Source organism: Meleagris gallopavo, chromosome 23, assembly GCF_000146605.3.
Source record: "Meleagris gallopavo isolate NT-WF06-2002-E0010 breed Aviagen turkey brand Nicholas breeding stock chromosome 23, Turkey_5.1, whole genome shotgun sequence".
NCBI classification, from domain to species: domain Eukaryota; kingdom Metazoa; phylum Chordata; class Aves; order Galliformes; family Phasianidae; genus Meleagris; species Meleagris gallopavo.
This window is the reverse complement of record NC_015033.2, coordinates 1,683,064-1,697,737: the sequence shown is the minus strand read 5'-3', so window position 1 is coordinate 1,697,737 and position 14,674 is coordinate 1,683,064. Positions and strand designations below refer to the sequence as shown.

At 39.5% G+C, this 14,674-nt stretch overlaps 1 protein-coding gene across 6 annotated transcripts in view; it reads right to left on the bottom strand.

The window, feature by feature from the left end:
• Positions 1-439: 439 nt before the first annotated feature.
• The window catches only part of KIF1B (kinesin family member 1B), a 57,015-nt gene continuing 42,780 nt past the window's right edge, over positions 440-14,674 (bottom strand). For 4 of the 6 annotated variants that reach the window (XM_031556638.1, XM_031556640.1, XM_031556639.1 and 1 more), the window contains 10 exons: positions 12,115-12,208; positions 11,257-11,405; positions 10,499-10,677; positions 9,857-9,994; positions 8,880-9,128; positions 3,549-3,667; positions 1,939-2,024; positions 1,666-1,795; positions 1,138-1,300; positions 440-569 (listed from right to left, as the gene is read on the bottom strand). In XM_031556638.1, the coding sequence (XP_031412498.1) occupies positions 455-569; positions 1,138-1,300; positions 1,666-1,795; positions 1,939-2,024; positions 3,549-3,667; positions 8,880-9,128; positions 9,857-9,994; positions 10,499-10,677; positions 11,257-11,405; positions 12,115-12,208 (1,422 nt within the window). In that variant the 3' untranslated portion in view covers positions 440-454. The remainder of the gene's footprint in view (positions 570-1,137; positions 1,301-1,665; positions 1,796-1,938; positions 2,025-3,548; positions 3,668-8,879; positions 9,129-9,856; positions 9,995-10,498; positions 10,678-11,256; positions 11,406-12,114; positions 12,209-14,674) is intronic. The other 2 variants (XM_031556642.1, XM_031556643.1) reach the window with 1 other exon arrangement.

The window sequence follows — 14,674 nt, the reverse complement described above, 5'->3', positions numbered from 1 at the left end:
AAAAGACTGCATTCCTTTTAGTTCTAAGGATTAATTCTTATCTCTAGTAAAGAAAAAACTGAAAGCCTCAGTGTGATGCATTTCAAGTAGCAGAAGCTACTTGCAGCAAAGCAATTCCATGATTCATGACAACAGATTTATTCTGTTCATTTGAGATCATGAGAACTGCTATTCATACATATTTCACTTCCTGAATTCTGGACTGCTTTCATTGAACATCCTGGAATGGGAACAGAGATTTTAAAGGCAGGAAATAGATGCAAAACAGTGGAGTTAAATCTTCCACATAGAATCATTCTGTAATTTTTCTCCACTGGGGATTACATCATCCATCTGATCACTCCTCCTACTGTCTATTCTTAGTAATTCCCCTTGCCCCTCCTCTTCCTACACACCTCTCAGGAGCTTAACAGGAAGGATACACACAACTCCCCAGTGCTGTAACAATCACTCACTATTCCTTAGAAGTTGTACTTACATTCTGAACATGGTAAAACCCAAGTGGAGTCCCTCGACCATTGTTTTTAAGAGGTTCTGTTGAGAAAGCTTCATCATGACGGTGTAAAAAGCTTTTTAAAAATGAAAAAGCACATAAAAAAACAGGTTAATGGAGACTGCTGTGCTGTGAACCCAACACCAAAAGTAAGCTCATACATTTAGTCCGCCAGAGGTTTATAGGGAGTTGGATGACAGTCACGTACAGCTTAGAATCTTTGGGACCACAATTCTCATATACACTCCTGTTTTGGTTTTATGATACCAAAATTGTATCCTAAGAGACTAAATCAAACAGCACTTCTACCAGAGAGATATCGATTTACTCAAGGGTCACATATGTTTTGTGCCTGGGCATTTGAATATTGGCAATTAAACAGGAAAAATTCAAACAAAACCCTGAAAACAAACCAATTCATGAGCCCAGTGATTCTTAATTCCTTTCCGCAAGACTTTACTCCTTGACACCACACTAACACAAGGCAGGCATTGTTCACAGCAGGAATTCTGATAACCAACAGTGTTTTTCTCTGCTGCACCACAGCTTTGAAAAGCTCTCCATCAGACCCTTTGTTGCCCGTTATTATTTGTGCTCATTATTAAACCATCCATTGTCTAATGCAAATAAGAGTAAATTCTTACTTGAACTGGCAGAAAATGTCTGCATATTCAGGAAGGATGCCGCTGGCCTGCAGCACTGTCACACGGAAGGTAAACACACTTCCCAGCTTCAAGTGATTACCAATTTCTTCAGTGAACCCTTCCATAGTCATTTTTCCATCCAGCAGAGTGGATGACTTCAGGTCTGAAAGAAACGAACAGCCCACAGTGTTAAACCTTTGTTTGGGTGATTTTTTGTGTTTTGATTGCTTGGTTTGTTTTTTTTTTTTTCTCCTTAAAAATATTCCTTCGGGCAGCAATGTATTCCCAACACACATTCAAATTGCTTTTTATGATAACAAAAAGCCCAAAGTACACAGAAACAGTCGTTCTGCATAGTTCTTCAAACAAAGAACTTGGCATCTGCCATATGCAATCCATTAGTAATAACTTCTCCCAATTAATCATGCTTTTTAAGGACATCCCAAATCCTTTTTTTTATCACTGACTGAAATTACCCGAAATTCTCCTTAGGTTCTCAAAAAACAATGCTTCATATTTCTTGCTTACCTAGCTCATTCATTCTGTTTATCTCCTCTGGAGGAGTGATAACCTCTGAATTCTGTCCCTGCCCTTCCACAATTCTTAATTCTTCCAATGAAAGTCCAGACCGAGTCATCGCGACAGCAGAAAAATCACTCTGAAAAATTAAGTGAATTTGCATTTAACAGATGCCTGCAGCTTCCTGTTTTCCCACGTCCTTCTTCCTGTTTGAATTAATATTTCTCTTAGAAGCACAAGCTATTGTGCTCAGAGACACTTAATTAAAATTTTAACACTTACCTTATCAAAATATTCATTATCAAATGAAATTTTAGCTGTGCCTGACTGCCGAATACCAGATCCATAATCAGGGGCTTCTTCATCAGCTAAAAAACATCAAGAAGAAAGGAAAAAAACATAATGGGGGAAGACCAGAGAAAAGCAGTCAACTGATAACAGAACTCTTCAGTGTGGGAGATCAAGACAGGCCACCAGGTTTAACTGTGAATATACCTAAACTTCACAGAGGCTTCTGAATGCAAAATGACCTTAATACTCATTCTTATTACTTGTTTATATCTAGTTATTACAGTTGACATGAACATAATACAATGACCCTCATGGGGGGTATACCTACATTGATATAAACTGCCATCTAAAATTATCTAGTCATAAGTAAAGCAATCACACTAGCAAAGCTCCACAAACACATAACACAAGTTTGAAAGATGGTTCTTGTCCATACGGTCTGTCCCTTTCACATCCCCCTCCTTATGGAGAGTACCAACAAGGAGGCCTGGTTAAATGCCAGCTACAGTAAATGCATTCTTACAGGAGAAATTCAAGATTCAGAATGTGCTTTGAAACTTCACCTAGAGACCAAATAAAGCCACAGCGCTTTTTCAAGACATGCTCACGTTTCAACTTCTAACAGTCACAGTGTATTCCTTTATATCATCCATTTATTTGGACGACAATGCCATGGAGACCAAACTAAATTAGAAATAAGTCTATTGTACACATTAATGTAGATTTATTTCAGTTGCTGTTTTAGCCCCTGCTAGAGTGATTCTCATGCATCTTCAAGGTCTGAGATTTCATCACATTCCCATGGAGAGAGAAACTTCCAAGGTTACCATACCTAAATAAAGAAATGTTGGCATGTAGCCACTGCTAAAAAAGACAAATGATGGGAAGCATCTGTGGTCTTACCAGCATTGATGAAACACGGATAACTACCAGAGTAAAACTCAACTGGATGATTTCATGGTAAAAAACCACCGTTAGCAGGTGACTAGAAGGCTCTGGCATGCATACAATGGCAGTTCACATTCGTTAACAACTCCATATCTACCCTGCTCCAGCATGTTACCTACTTTCTCTGCATATTTTAGTGAGGCAATGAAGTGGAAAACTGCTACTGAATTTTGTTTATATTAGGCTGAATACTAGGAGCTTCTTTACATGCTATTCAGCCAGAGAATGATGGAGTACACTTCTACACATTACTCAGAAGGGTGGTTTAAGAGGAACAAACAGAATACATTTTATTTTTTGCGAGTCACCACAATTATCAGACTTGCATGTACCCTTGTGTGCTGTTTACACTGGGTGTCAGAAAAAAGAACCTTTACTTTATTTTGTGCTGACTTAAAAAGCAGCGTTGCATTCCATTACCATGTTCAAAGCCTCTGGTCAGTATCATTATTTCAAGGTTTATCCACACTTGGTCCACATGATTACACTGATGAAAAAGTTTCAATAGCAACTTAATAACAAAGAGAAAGTGTTCTTCGAAACACTACAATGATTTAGGTTTAAGAGAGAATGTTGGACTGTTTTTTTTTTAAAGCTGCAGCCATACACAGTGCACCAAAGAGCTGCAAAGTAAAGCTCACTGAGTGCCTCACCTGCTATAGCTTGCACTGCTACTCGCAGAAATCCTCGTACTTCTCCCTTCTCACTAACAACAGCTACTCGGTGAATCAGAGGCACGGGGTACAGCAGATTGCTCAGGTATACAAATGCTCTGGTAATAAGAAGGAAAGAAAACACAAACAGCATTAGGCCATCGTCTGCAAAACCAGACTGCAGCATTTGCTTGGCTAATGGGACATTCAAATCTTCAGACAGTTTACTTTGTTCCATCTGTTAGACCTGTACTGTGGTCTTGTATCCACATTGCTCACACAGGGCTCCTCGGCAGAGTCAAGGCTAAGCAAAGCCACAGAACACTCTAGAACACAGTAAACCTGAGACAGAGGGCTTATATTAGTGAGTTACAAAACATATGAAGGAGAACATGTAAGGTGATGGCTTTTTAAAGATAATTTTAGATGTGCTACAGTTGTAAACAGAGCTGTTAACAAGATGGTTGAAGTCTACTAAGGAACTACTACATATAAAGTATTTTTTTTTTTAATTTTTCCACCCTACAAGCATAGTTTTTAAATAAATCAAAAGGGAATTTATATTCTGTGTGCACACAGCCTCAAATATTTTAGCGAGCAGCTAAAAACACTCCTTTAAACTGAAATTTGACTGAATGTTTTCTACATACATTAGATAACATTGTATGCAGAGGAATCAGAAATTCCCCAGTAAATGAAAACTCATCTGCCAGGTTTCCTGGAAGGCTCAGTGAGTGCATGGATAGCGGAAGACTGATAAATATCCTTCAAGTACTACATTTCTGTCCTTAAAAAACACAACTTACTCTATAGCAACCATTTAGAAATCACAGTTTATGGTACGAATAACGGCATTTGGGGCCAGCACAGGCCAATCCTGCTATACAATAACATGCAAAATCATATATAACTACAAGAAGGGTTTATTTTGTACAGTTATTATGTTTTATTTATATATTTTAATTATAAATTAGACTAACATTATCAAGTCACTTTAAGTTCCTGCAGTGAATTGCAGAAATTATTAATACCACCCTTCAGAGCAATCAGCTCGAGCAAAACTTGAAATGTGGAGAAGCCCAGCAAGGCAGGTAAGAGATGGTTCCCAACAAGGGGAAAAAAGAGGAAAAGTGATCTAAGTGGGCATCTTCAGAGTTCAGATGGCTGAGATGGATAGAAGTTTAACCAATAATTTTACCAGTCGCTAAATTAAAAGTGGCTAATTAATTATGTAGGGAATTATTATGAACTCATGCAAATTAAGTTATACTGAAACTTCAGTGATTTGTTTAGCTGGATTTGCTGCTTGCAGTCCTTTTTATTAATCTTTAATAAGCATAATTAATTTCTCAGGTTTATAAATTTGCTAGTTTAACATTCACTGGGAAAGTCCTGCATGACAAAGCAGGACAGAGAGCTCAGAATGTTCACTGCCTCTGTGTGGTGCCATCACTGCATTGGTTCCAAATTCATCCCAATTCAGTTGCTCGTGACACATAGCTAAGAACCAAAGCTAGGAAAGGTAAGTGCTCCTCCATGGGTTCCCATGCCTGCTGTCAGAATGAATCATCATGGAATGACAAGGCAATAGATGTGTCAGCTGTGAACCAAAGAGATCAAAATAACACTACTGAAAATGAAATGGTGACAAAACACAACAGAAAAGAGGATGATTAATAAAGCTCTAAAAGTAACAAACCAAAACAAATTAAAGTGATACAATGACAAAAACTGCAACTTAACATTTGACTACGATTAGGATCTAACTCCTTTTCAGTCTGCTCCCAAGTGAGGTAAACACTGATAAAGCAGGGGAAGGGAGGAGATATTAAATTTCCAAGTAACAAAATTGGATTATTTTTTGCCCCCTAAGGAAGTGTTTTTGTTTTCAGCTTTGAAACTTCAGACAGTGCTCATTTGAAAAAGCAGCATCCCACCATGCAAAAAGAACAGCCCCACACTAACAGAGCAGAATTGTTCACTCAGACCAGATGAGGGGTGGCTGTCAGGAAGGCAGTTTCTGGGCTCATCAGGAAAAAGACTTTGAAAACCACATTTGAAAGGAGGAAGAGCAGATATTTTTCCCTACGTAAAGGAATACTGTACCAGTACGTACACAAGCAACGGTTTCATAACCAATAGCAGCACTCAGTACAGAAGCCTTCCCACTCCAAAGCCAAACTACTAGAAAGTAAAAATTTTAACTGCATGAAAAATATATTTTTGAACATAAGACTCAAGTTCTGAAGCTGCTATTCAATGTACAGCTGCCAAAGCATTCAGCTTTACTAACAACTGCACTTTTGCCACCTCAGCAGAAAGCCAAAGAAAGAAGTATTTCTCATCGCCCTTAATGCCTTTCCATCCAGCTACCCAGCTCACTTCAACCATTTTAACTTAGAGAAAGGAAAGCACATAATGCAAAAAGTCTTCAGCTTCCTCTTTGATGAAGTCGATGCTATCTTCTGTAGAATGGAGAGCCACCATACGTGTGCTGTGCAGAGGAAAGAGCAATTCTATGCTGCAATGCTCCCTTGGGTGCCATTCCTTCTGCTTCATCCTAAGTCAGCATCAGGTTGGAGTGGATGAAATATTAAGGTTATCCTTCTCCTCTTCCCCACACCTGGGGGGACTCCCACTCCCCAGACAGCCCATAATGTGTCCCCCCTGCACCTCAGCCCAGCAGACTGAAAGGGGGGAGTTGGATTAGCAGAAAAATTGGTGAGGTAAAATAGCATACTCACAACAAGAACTAGAAATGAAATTTAACAAACACAAACTGGAAATCAAACAAAACCAACAGAACTCAGAATGACAACGGATATTTTTAAATGGACAGGTCAAGATTTAAAGTGTCCCATCATCCTCTCCCACCTCCCTTAAAAACAGCAAATGTTTGGTATGTCACACAACTTAAAGGAATCAACCTTAAAAACATCTCAACATGCCATCAAGAGATGGCTAAAGGGACCAGCTCTTTTTTACCTCCTTTTCTTTCTTCCTTAATTACAGTACAAATAGAAGGCCATCACAGAGCAGACGAAAGAAGAAAAAATACCACGATGGCCAAGGAGTTGGACAACTACATGATCAATCTCTCCTTATCCTCTCCTTCATGACCTGAACTCACTATTGCTGATACAAAGAAAATTTAAAATTTTCTTCCTTTGTCCCATGTTACACAGCATGTAAAACAGTATACGGTTAATCAAAAGCACACAAGAATGTTGGTTTTGTTATAAACTGAACGCTATCATGTGCTCAAGATAACAGCTACCTAGATGGACACATTCTCTGACACTCTAAGATACACTGTCCAAAAGTAGAATCCTTATGCTGTAATACAATGAGAAATCAAAGCTGTTTCTGCTGATTGGGGTTAAATAACTTTCTGCTGACAGAATCAGCACACCAGGAAAACACAAGGAATCTAACCAACAAATGGGAAAAAAATCTCCGATCAAAAATACTACAAAGTTTCACTCCTCAACACAATCAACAACGCAAGCAAAGCCCTTTATTACACGCAGCTTACATGGTTCAGGACAGTTCCCTTAACTGCTGCAGCTTCTTATGAATGTCTGCAGGCAGAGCTCAGTATTCTTCTTAACTCATGGAAATGGGAAGCAAGCTGTGTAACTGCCAGGAAGCACAACTGCTCTCACTGTACGCTGCTTTGCTCAGCTTGTGTTTCCTGAAGTCTGTGAAATAAAGATGAATAGTCCAACTTTTTCCCAAGCACTGACAGCCCTGTGCTGAAAGAACACGCACAAGAGAAGGCGCCCAGGATGCCAGCACTGTCACAGAAAGCAGCCTCGCCTTTGCAAACAGTGCACGTGTGCTTTAACCAGCTGACAGCCACTACCAAGCCTTGGGCTTGCCCAAAACGACTTCTGTGGATCACATTAACCTGAACATTAAGTTTTATTTAACACATTATCAGACATTGCACATAAGGGTGCAAATTCACAGAGATCAAAGACGACTGCTGTAGTTACTTGCACCTCTAGAACCATAATTTTTGTTTTGACAATAAGATCAAGAGAGTTTCAAGTTTTAATTGCAATTGGTTAATAGATGCACTACAGACAAAGAACGAGGTTACACAATACAGCTGAACTAATCTAAAAGCTTCTTTTGTTGTTCTTTTCAGAAGAACAAACAGACCCTCATTTTTACAAATAATGCAGCTGAGTTTCCTGCATGTGAAGAAACCGCATAAAAGATCCCACTTTACTAACCAGGATCGTCTTCCCTTCTTACAATCACAGAAAAGCTCCGGTTCCTCCTCTTTTGTTCCTCCTTTCCACCTGCCACGCAGCTTCACCCCCTCATATTTCATACAACAGCTGTGTTGACCACCTGCCTTCTGCTTTGCAAGCAGACTGGCTCACATAGTGACCAATAAGAAAAAATGTAGTTGGGTGAGTGGTACCAGAACAAAGGGGAGAAAAGTCACTACATACAATCTTTCAGTTTCTTGCCATGACTTACATGTTGCTACTCATTTGATCAAGACTATCTGTGGAGTAATAATAGGAAGTAGGAGGTGTTTTTAATGTAACTTGCTGTACTTCTGGTCCACAGCACAGATTGAGGTCTGATAACACCTTAATCACATCTGGATTGGTAAAACCGAACAAATAAGATGTCTAAAATACATTAGGCCAGCTTGTTGTGGAAATTCAAGCATAGCATATGGGAAACACACCGATAAACACAGCAGCCAGTGATTTATAACGATGATAACCTTTTGCTACACGACACAGTCTGAGTCACACAAACTGAAAATCAATCTCAAAGAATACTCTTCCTCATCCAGAAAGAGCCACTCTCTCTTCTCCAAATGCCATTTTCTCTTCCCACACAGAGGATGCTAGACGAGTTTTCCAAAAATAAACGTAATGAACTAGATTTGAAGTGTTCCCACCATATTTTGATATTCTCTTCTATATGAGAAAATCAGACAGTACAATATCACCTTCATCATCTTGCAATGGCTAAATAGAGCACTGCTATAAATAAGGCTTAAACACCATACAGAAGCAAAACCACATTCATTCTATGCTGTGACACTTGTCTGTAACTAGAAATATATTCACTGTCACACCTAAATACTGTTTTCTCAATTATTACTTTGGCCTTCATGGCCTCCAACAGTAGAATTTAAAACTTAGGTGTTAAACCATATTCATTCTTCTATAATTCCAATTTATGCAGATGGCTATTTTGGCTGCCTGCACAGATATTCTATGCAACACAAGGCATAGACACTGCAACCTACAGCAAGAGCTGGTCCCTTTTGGCCATTCTCACAGTAACCTCACCAACCTTCCCACTAAAATGAACCAAGGGGATCGGTCGTAAAACGGGTCGTGCCCATCATTGAAGAGGTCTGATCCCTCCTCTGTTCCAGCGTCGGAGCCAGTATCATCCACAAAGGCCTCATCATCAAAGTCCTCCATCTCATCCTGCTGCTCATCAGCCAGTTCAGTGATGTCAGAGTCAGCCGTGGAGAAAGTGGGGGAGGGCGTGCGATCAGCAAGACGCTCATTCACGCAGCCATGGAAAATGGGGGAGCTAGATATCAGTTAATGGAATACTGATTAACACAGTGAGGGGGGAAAGAAGAATGCTTCATTTAACAGTCGCCTGTTGCCATCAGCACAGAACCCAGGTGAACAACAAGCAAAGGCTTCAAACCATCTCAAATGGAATGAAACATAAGGAATGGAATTGCTAACAGAGCCAGGAAAAAGAGCATCCTTGGACCGAGTTTGAATAAACAGGAAATGAATACGAAGATGGGTGAACATACAGATACTGACAGCACATCCATTTAACAGAACAATTCTTATTTCCAACATGCATGACTTTTGTAAATAGAAATATCGTCAAGATGCAGCCATTAGGTAATCCTTGTTTCAGAAGAACTTAAATTATTTGAACCACATGCGTAAGTAAGGCGCTGGACCACTTTTCCCATCCGTTCCAGTGTTCTTCATATTCTCTGTGCACTCCTCCAATGACTTTAGAAAGCACTTAGCTAGGCAACTTTATAAAAAAAAATAAGGTTAGAGCTTACTTGGCGTTCAGTTAAATCAGAGTCTACAACATTATACCAGGACTGGCAACTGTAAAAAGAACAGTTTCTGCTCTTCACGATAGTTTCAGACTGTCAAAAATCCCTGTAAGACAGCACACAAAACAGACACTAAGCAGCTCTACAGCTTACAACCACATTCAGAGTTAATCCCATCCACGCACTGAGGAGAGCTGTACCAGAAGCTGAGGTTATCATCACATACCTTCCAACCAGCTTGAACCAGTGAAACCGATCATAAAAGGGGTCACTGCCTGTCATTGTGCTTTCACTCTCATCCTGTGTGCTGGATGCCATTTCCCCAGCTCGGTCATACATCTCACGCATCAGGTCCAACCGCTGCCTGCACAGAAGAAAGAAGGATTCAAAAGTTAATACAGAGAGGGGGAAGAAAAAAAAACAATAACAAAAATTCACCTATACCAAATTACAAATAGGGAAAGAAAAACATAAAACAGAGGAGTGTGTAGCACTGATTTCTGTATGAAACTCATGACACGGAAGGGATTTGGGAAAATATTTGCAGGCTGCACCCACAAACCAAGAAACAAGTTTTTTTCTGAAGAGTACATATATGCTGGATTCAATTCAAACTTCTAACTATGCTTCTTTGACATCGAGTTTTGAATATTTTTTGCTTTTTTTTTGTATCATACTATGTTGCTTGGTAATTTAAGGCAGTTTTCACAGAAAGCTGGCATTTATAACACAATGTACTGTCTGCAAAGCTGGCGTTTGGGATGACACAGAAAGCCAAATAAAACAGAGAATGAACAGCAAAGGACGAAATTTTTCAGTGAAGCTCTTTGGACATAAAGAAGTTTGTTCTCCAGAAACATTTGCATACTTGAGTTTTTCTAAGGACCAGTAATGCGTTGCTCCATTCTTCAGATCCTGGACTTCCACAGCTACCACTGTCCGGGGAAACGGCCTGTTGTCCTGGGTCTTCTCCATCTCAGGGGGCAAAAGCTCTGGTGGCAGTGGTGAGTAGAGGGTGTCAGTCAGCAGGACAAACTGAAACTGTACCTGAATGGAAAATAAGTTCAGAGAAATCAGATATCAGTATCACAAAGGGGACAGGCATAACCCAACGCAATGTACGATGGAAGTTTGAATTCTGCTTCTGTGAGTAGACTCAGTTTTGTTAATTCTTGTGATTTGTTTGTTTGTTTGTTTTAAAACATTTTTCAGCTGAATACACATAGCTTACTCTTACAAAGCTAGCAGAGGTCTGGAAAACTACAGATTTAGCATACCCTGCAGCATTCACTTTCTCTTAGGGAGATAATTGACCACATGAAGTTTTAACTGAAAAGGAAAACTGAGGCCCCAGGGGAAATCTGCATGCACATGTGTTTATGATATGGACAGGAACCGCGTAAGGGAAACGAAGAGCAGAATATCCATCAAATCTGCATAAGATACTCATTCAACCAGAAGTCTGAATCAGTGAGGTCTGTGATTGTCTGAACCCTTTAAAGCCCAAACCAATAATTTAAAAACATGTAAGTTTAAAGACAGTAAGAGTCTCAGCATTTAAAGGAGGACTACACAGTCAACAGCAATGAATCAGAAAATTCAAAAGGATATTTTGCATGCTTCTACCTTTTTCTTTAATTCTACGCTGATCGCATTGGCTTCTTTCAGATATACAGCATTTCCCCAGAGCTGATCCCTCAATGAAGTGAACTGATGGAACTTCCATTTCCTGAAAGCCCACTGAGCAAGCTCATACTCGTGTCGTGTCCAGGTCACTAGCAAGAGTAAAGAAAGAGAACACTAAGCCATCACATGCAATACCAAACACTACTGCTGGCTGTGCCATCAAATTCTCAATAGCTTTTCTGGGAAACAAAAACATAAAACAGAAATCTGCACTTTGACTATTCAGCAAGGAAAAGCTAGATTCCATTTTTCTCACTACTGGCACCGGAGTTAAAATATCAAGTAAGAGGATATGGGACAGAGAAAACAAAACATCCTATTTCTATTATTTTAAATCAGTTAGCAATCATTAAGAGCTAAAACACAGGAATGAAAACAAGTATTACAGAACTAATACAGCTCTGTCTATTGTCAAGAAATTATTTAGGGACATTACAGTACATAAGAATTCCTATGAAGAAGGAAAAAAAAGTAAATTCAAAAATCAGAAGAAGGAAACAAAAGATACAGGTATATTTAAGATACTCTAACTCCATTAGTACCAAGAGACAGATTCCTTCAAATTCAAAATCGCCAAATCAAAGCTTATAATTAAACTAAGCTAGTTTATACATCGATTGATTTTGAGGATATGGATCAACTATTTATGTGGGTCACTCTATGAATACATACTTTCCATTTTTATACTGTGATAATTACATATTGAGAATATTTACATTTTATCTTTTGCAGGAGATGTTATAGCAACTGTTCGTTTAAGCTTGATTGTGCCCAAATTGTTTTCAGCTCCAAACTCACCTTCCTCCTCCTCTTCCTCCTCCTCTGTTGTTTCAGCTGCCAAGGATCGTGTCTCCACCTGCTTCTGCAAGGCCTGCAGCTTACTCTCATAGTCCTGTGGGGAGAGAGGAGATACTGTGTAGGAGGACAGACGAAAGCAAGAACAGCCAAGAGACACAAACATCAGATGGAATGACAGACAAAGAACAGATACATAAAGACATCTCTGTCACAGGCTAACAACTATTGTTTTAGTATAATCTGCCCTTGGAAAATAGAGAGACAGTAGGCAGAGGCCAACACAACCAAGACACTGTTGCTGTTCTTTTTAAACCATCAGATATCCGTGCTCAAAACAGCTGTAAGAAGAAAATGTTCAGGATTAGTTTTTTTGGTGAAGGATTTTCAGGAGCATGCTTGCAGGAACATGAGAGACAGACAAAGAAGAGAATGGAAATAAATAAGAGGATTATTCAGCTTCATATTCTCAAACAGAAAGATTATCAGCACCATTGTTCTGTCTTTTGATACAATTAAATTTATTTCAAATTCTAGGAAAATGGCATTTTGTTTTCAATTATAATTCCCTTCCAGAGGTGTAAGTGCTGTATTTAATACAGCAGAAGATGAAATATTACTTCAAAAAAAGGCTGAGCTTGTTAAGGCAGAAGTGTGTTAACTCTAAATGCATTCCATGCCTTTATCCAATAGACAGACCCAGGAAGTTCTTCCAAAGGGAAGGACAAGGCTTACAGAACTCTATACCCCAGTTCCATAGGCATGTGTGTGTTTGGGGCTAAGTCATACGGGCAGAGAGGTTTCCTGTTCAGCATCTTCATGCCATGAAATAAATGCTACTACAACCATTTTTGTCTTTGCTGGTAAAGCAAGTGCTTCCCACCGCTCTGTGTTTTTTTTCACACCAATTCCTATTTTTCACAGTTCTTTTAAGATATTTAGAATAGATAGTCACCATCCTCCTGACCCCAGAGCCTGCCTCATAGTTTTCAAGTTAATCCTTTGGCATGTGTTACAAGGTAAATCCACTCCTTAAGGTTTTTCTACAAGGATAAGGGGACAAATATCCAACAATTCAGTAGGAGCATTACAGAGTTATTAAGGAGAATTCTTGCAATCACTCCTCTCTTATTCCCATCTCCTCTCTTCCACAGTCCAAAGTCCTAAAACTCTTCCCAATGTACTGCTTGCAGTGATGCAGTTTTAAAGACTGACAGCTACGGAGGAAAAGCTTTGCACTGTCCTCCCATTCTGCTGGAGTTCTCCCACTTGAATAGTTCCATTACTTTGTTCTCCCACAGCAAGAAAAATATTCAATACTGTTAAATTTGGTGCGATCACATTGTGACAAAGTATCAGTCAAAAACCTTTAGGGAGTATTCTGGAAGAAGATGGATCTTAAAGGCATTATTGTAAGTGATATTTCCTGGAGGTGCCATTAATAAATGGTAGCTGCGCTCTTAGAACATGCTGAAAGTGTCAAACTTTAATTAGTGAAGATCCTACACACCCCATGGCTTCAAGAAGAGGAAACCAAACTATTAAAGACAAGCAGCCTCTGTATGACACCCTACTTTCGTGCTCCTCCTTCTGCACCCATATCTGCTGTGTGCACGCACACAAGTTGTGGCCCAGCAGCAAGAGAAGCACACACTGAATGGACAGAAGTCCTTATTTTGACATTACTTCTGGAATTCTCAACAGTTCACCATAAAGCTACTCCACACTTAATGAACTTGCTTCAGATGTATCTATAGCTCTGAAATACCCACAGTATTCACAAAAATTCGTTAACACGAAAGCATCCTCTTTGGTCTTCACCCCCCCCCTCCCCCCATCCATGTAGATAATGCCACATTTCAAGTAAGATAAAAGGGGTTCCATTGTGAAACGCTCCTTTCAGAATGAGAAAACAAACCTGCTGCATTAATTCACTCAAAACCAGGCTTGCTTCTCATCTTTACTGTACTTTCAGACTTCTGAATCAAGTAAATGCATCATTTGTACATTTAAACACATAAATATTTGAAATTTTATTTTATTTTATTTTTTAACATCTCCACACTAACAAAATACCCATTACTTTTAGAACTAAGCAGAAGAACTGAAGTTTATTGTCCCACAACATAAGTAAGAAATGGGTGCCACTTATCTAAGCAGAAAAACAGCACTCTGGCTGCCTCCTGGCACTTGATACAATGGCAGTACTTAAAGTAACTGGCCCTGAGCAATAGAAGGAGGGTGAATTTCAGGTTGGTTTGCTTACAGAAGGTGCACTGACTAGGCTGTAAAAAGGGCTGGTTTGCTCTGCTGAGACACAGCTCTCCAGAGCAGGTTTTCCAGATCTGCTTAGTGGTTATACACACATTATTGTCAGTACCAACAGAAAATCCCCTGCACTCAGACTAGGCCAAAGCTGTAAGAATCAGACCAGACCAGCTTTTAAATCAGAACCTTGTTATCAGCTGGAGTGCTCCGAACCCAAGTGGTGTCTGCAGAGGTACTGGGTTGTATTCAAATCCCTCCCATAACTGAGGTACACAAAAAAGCCTATTTCAAATAG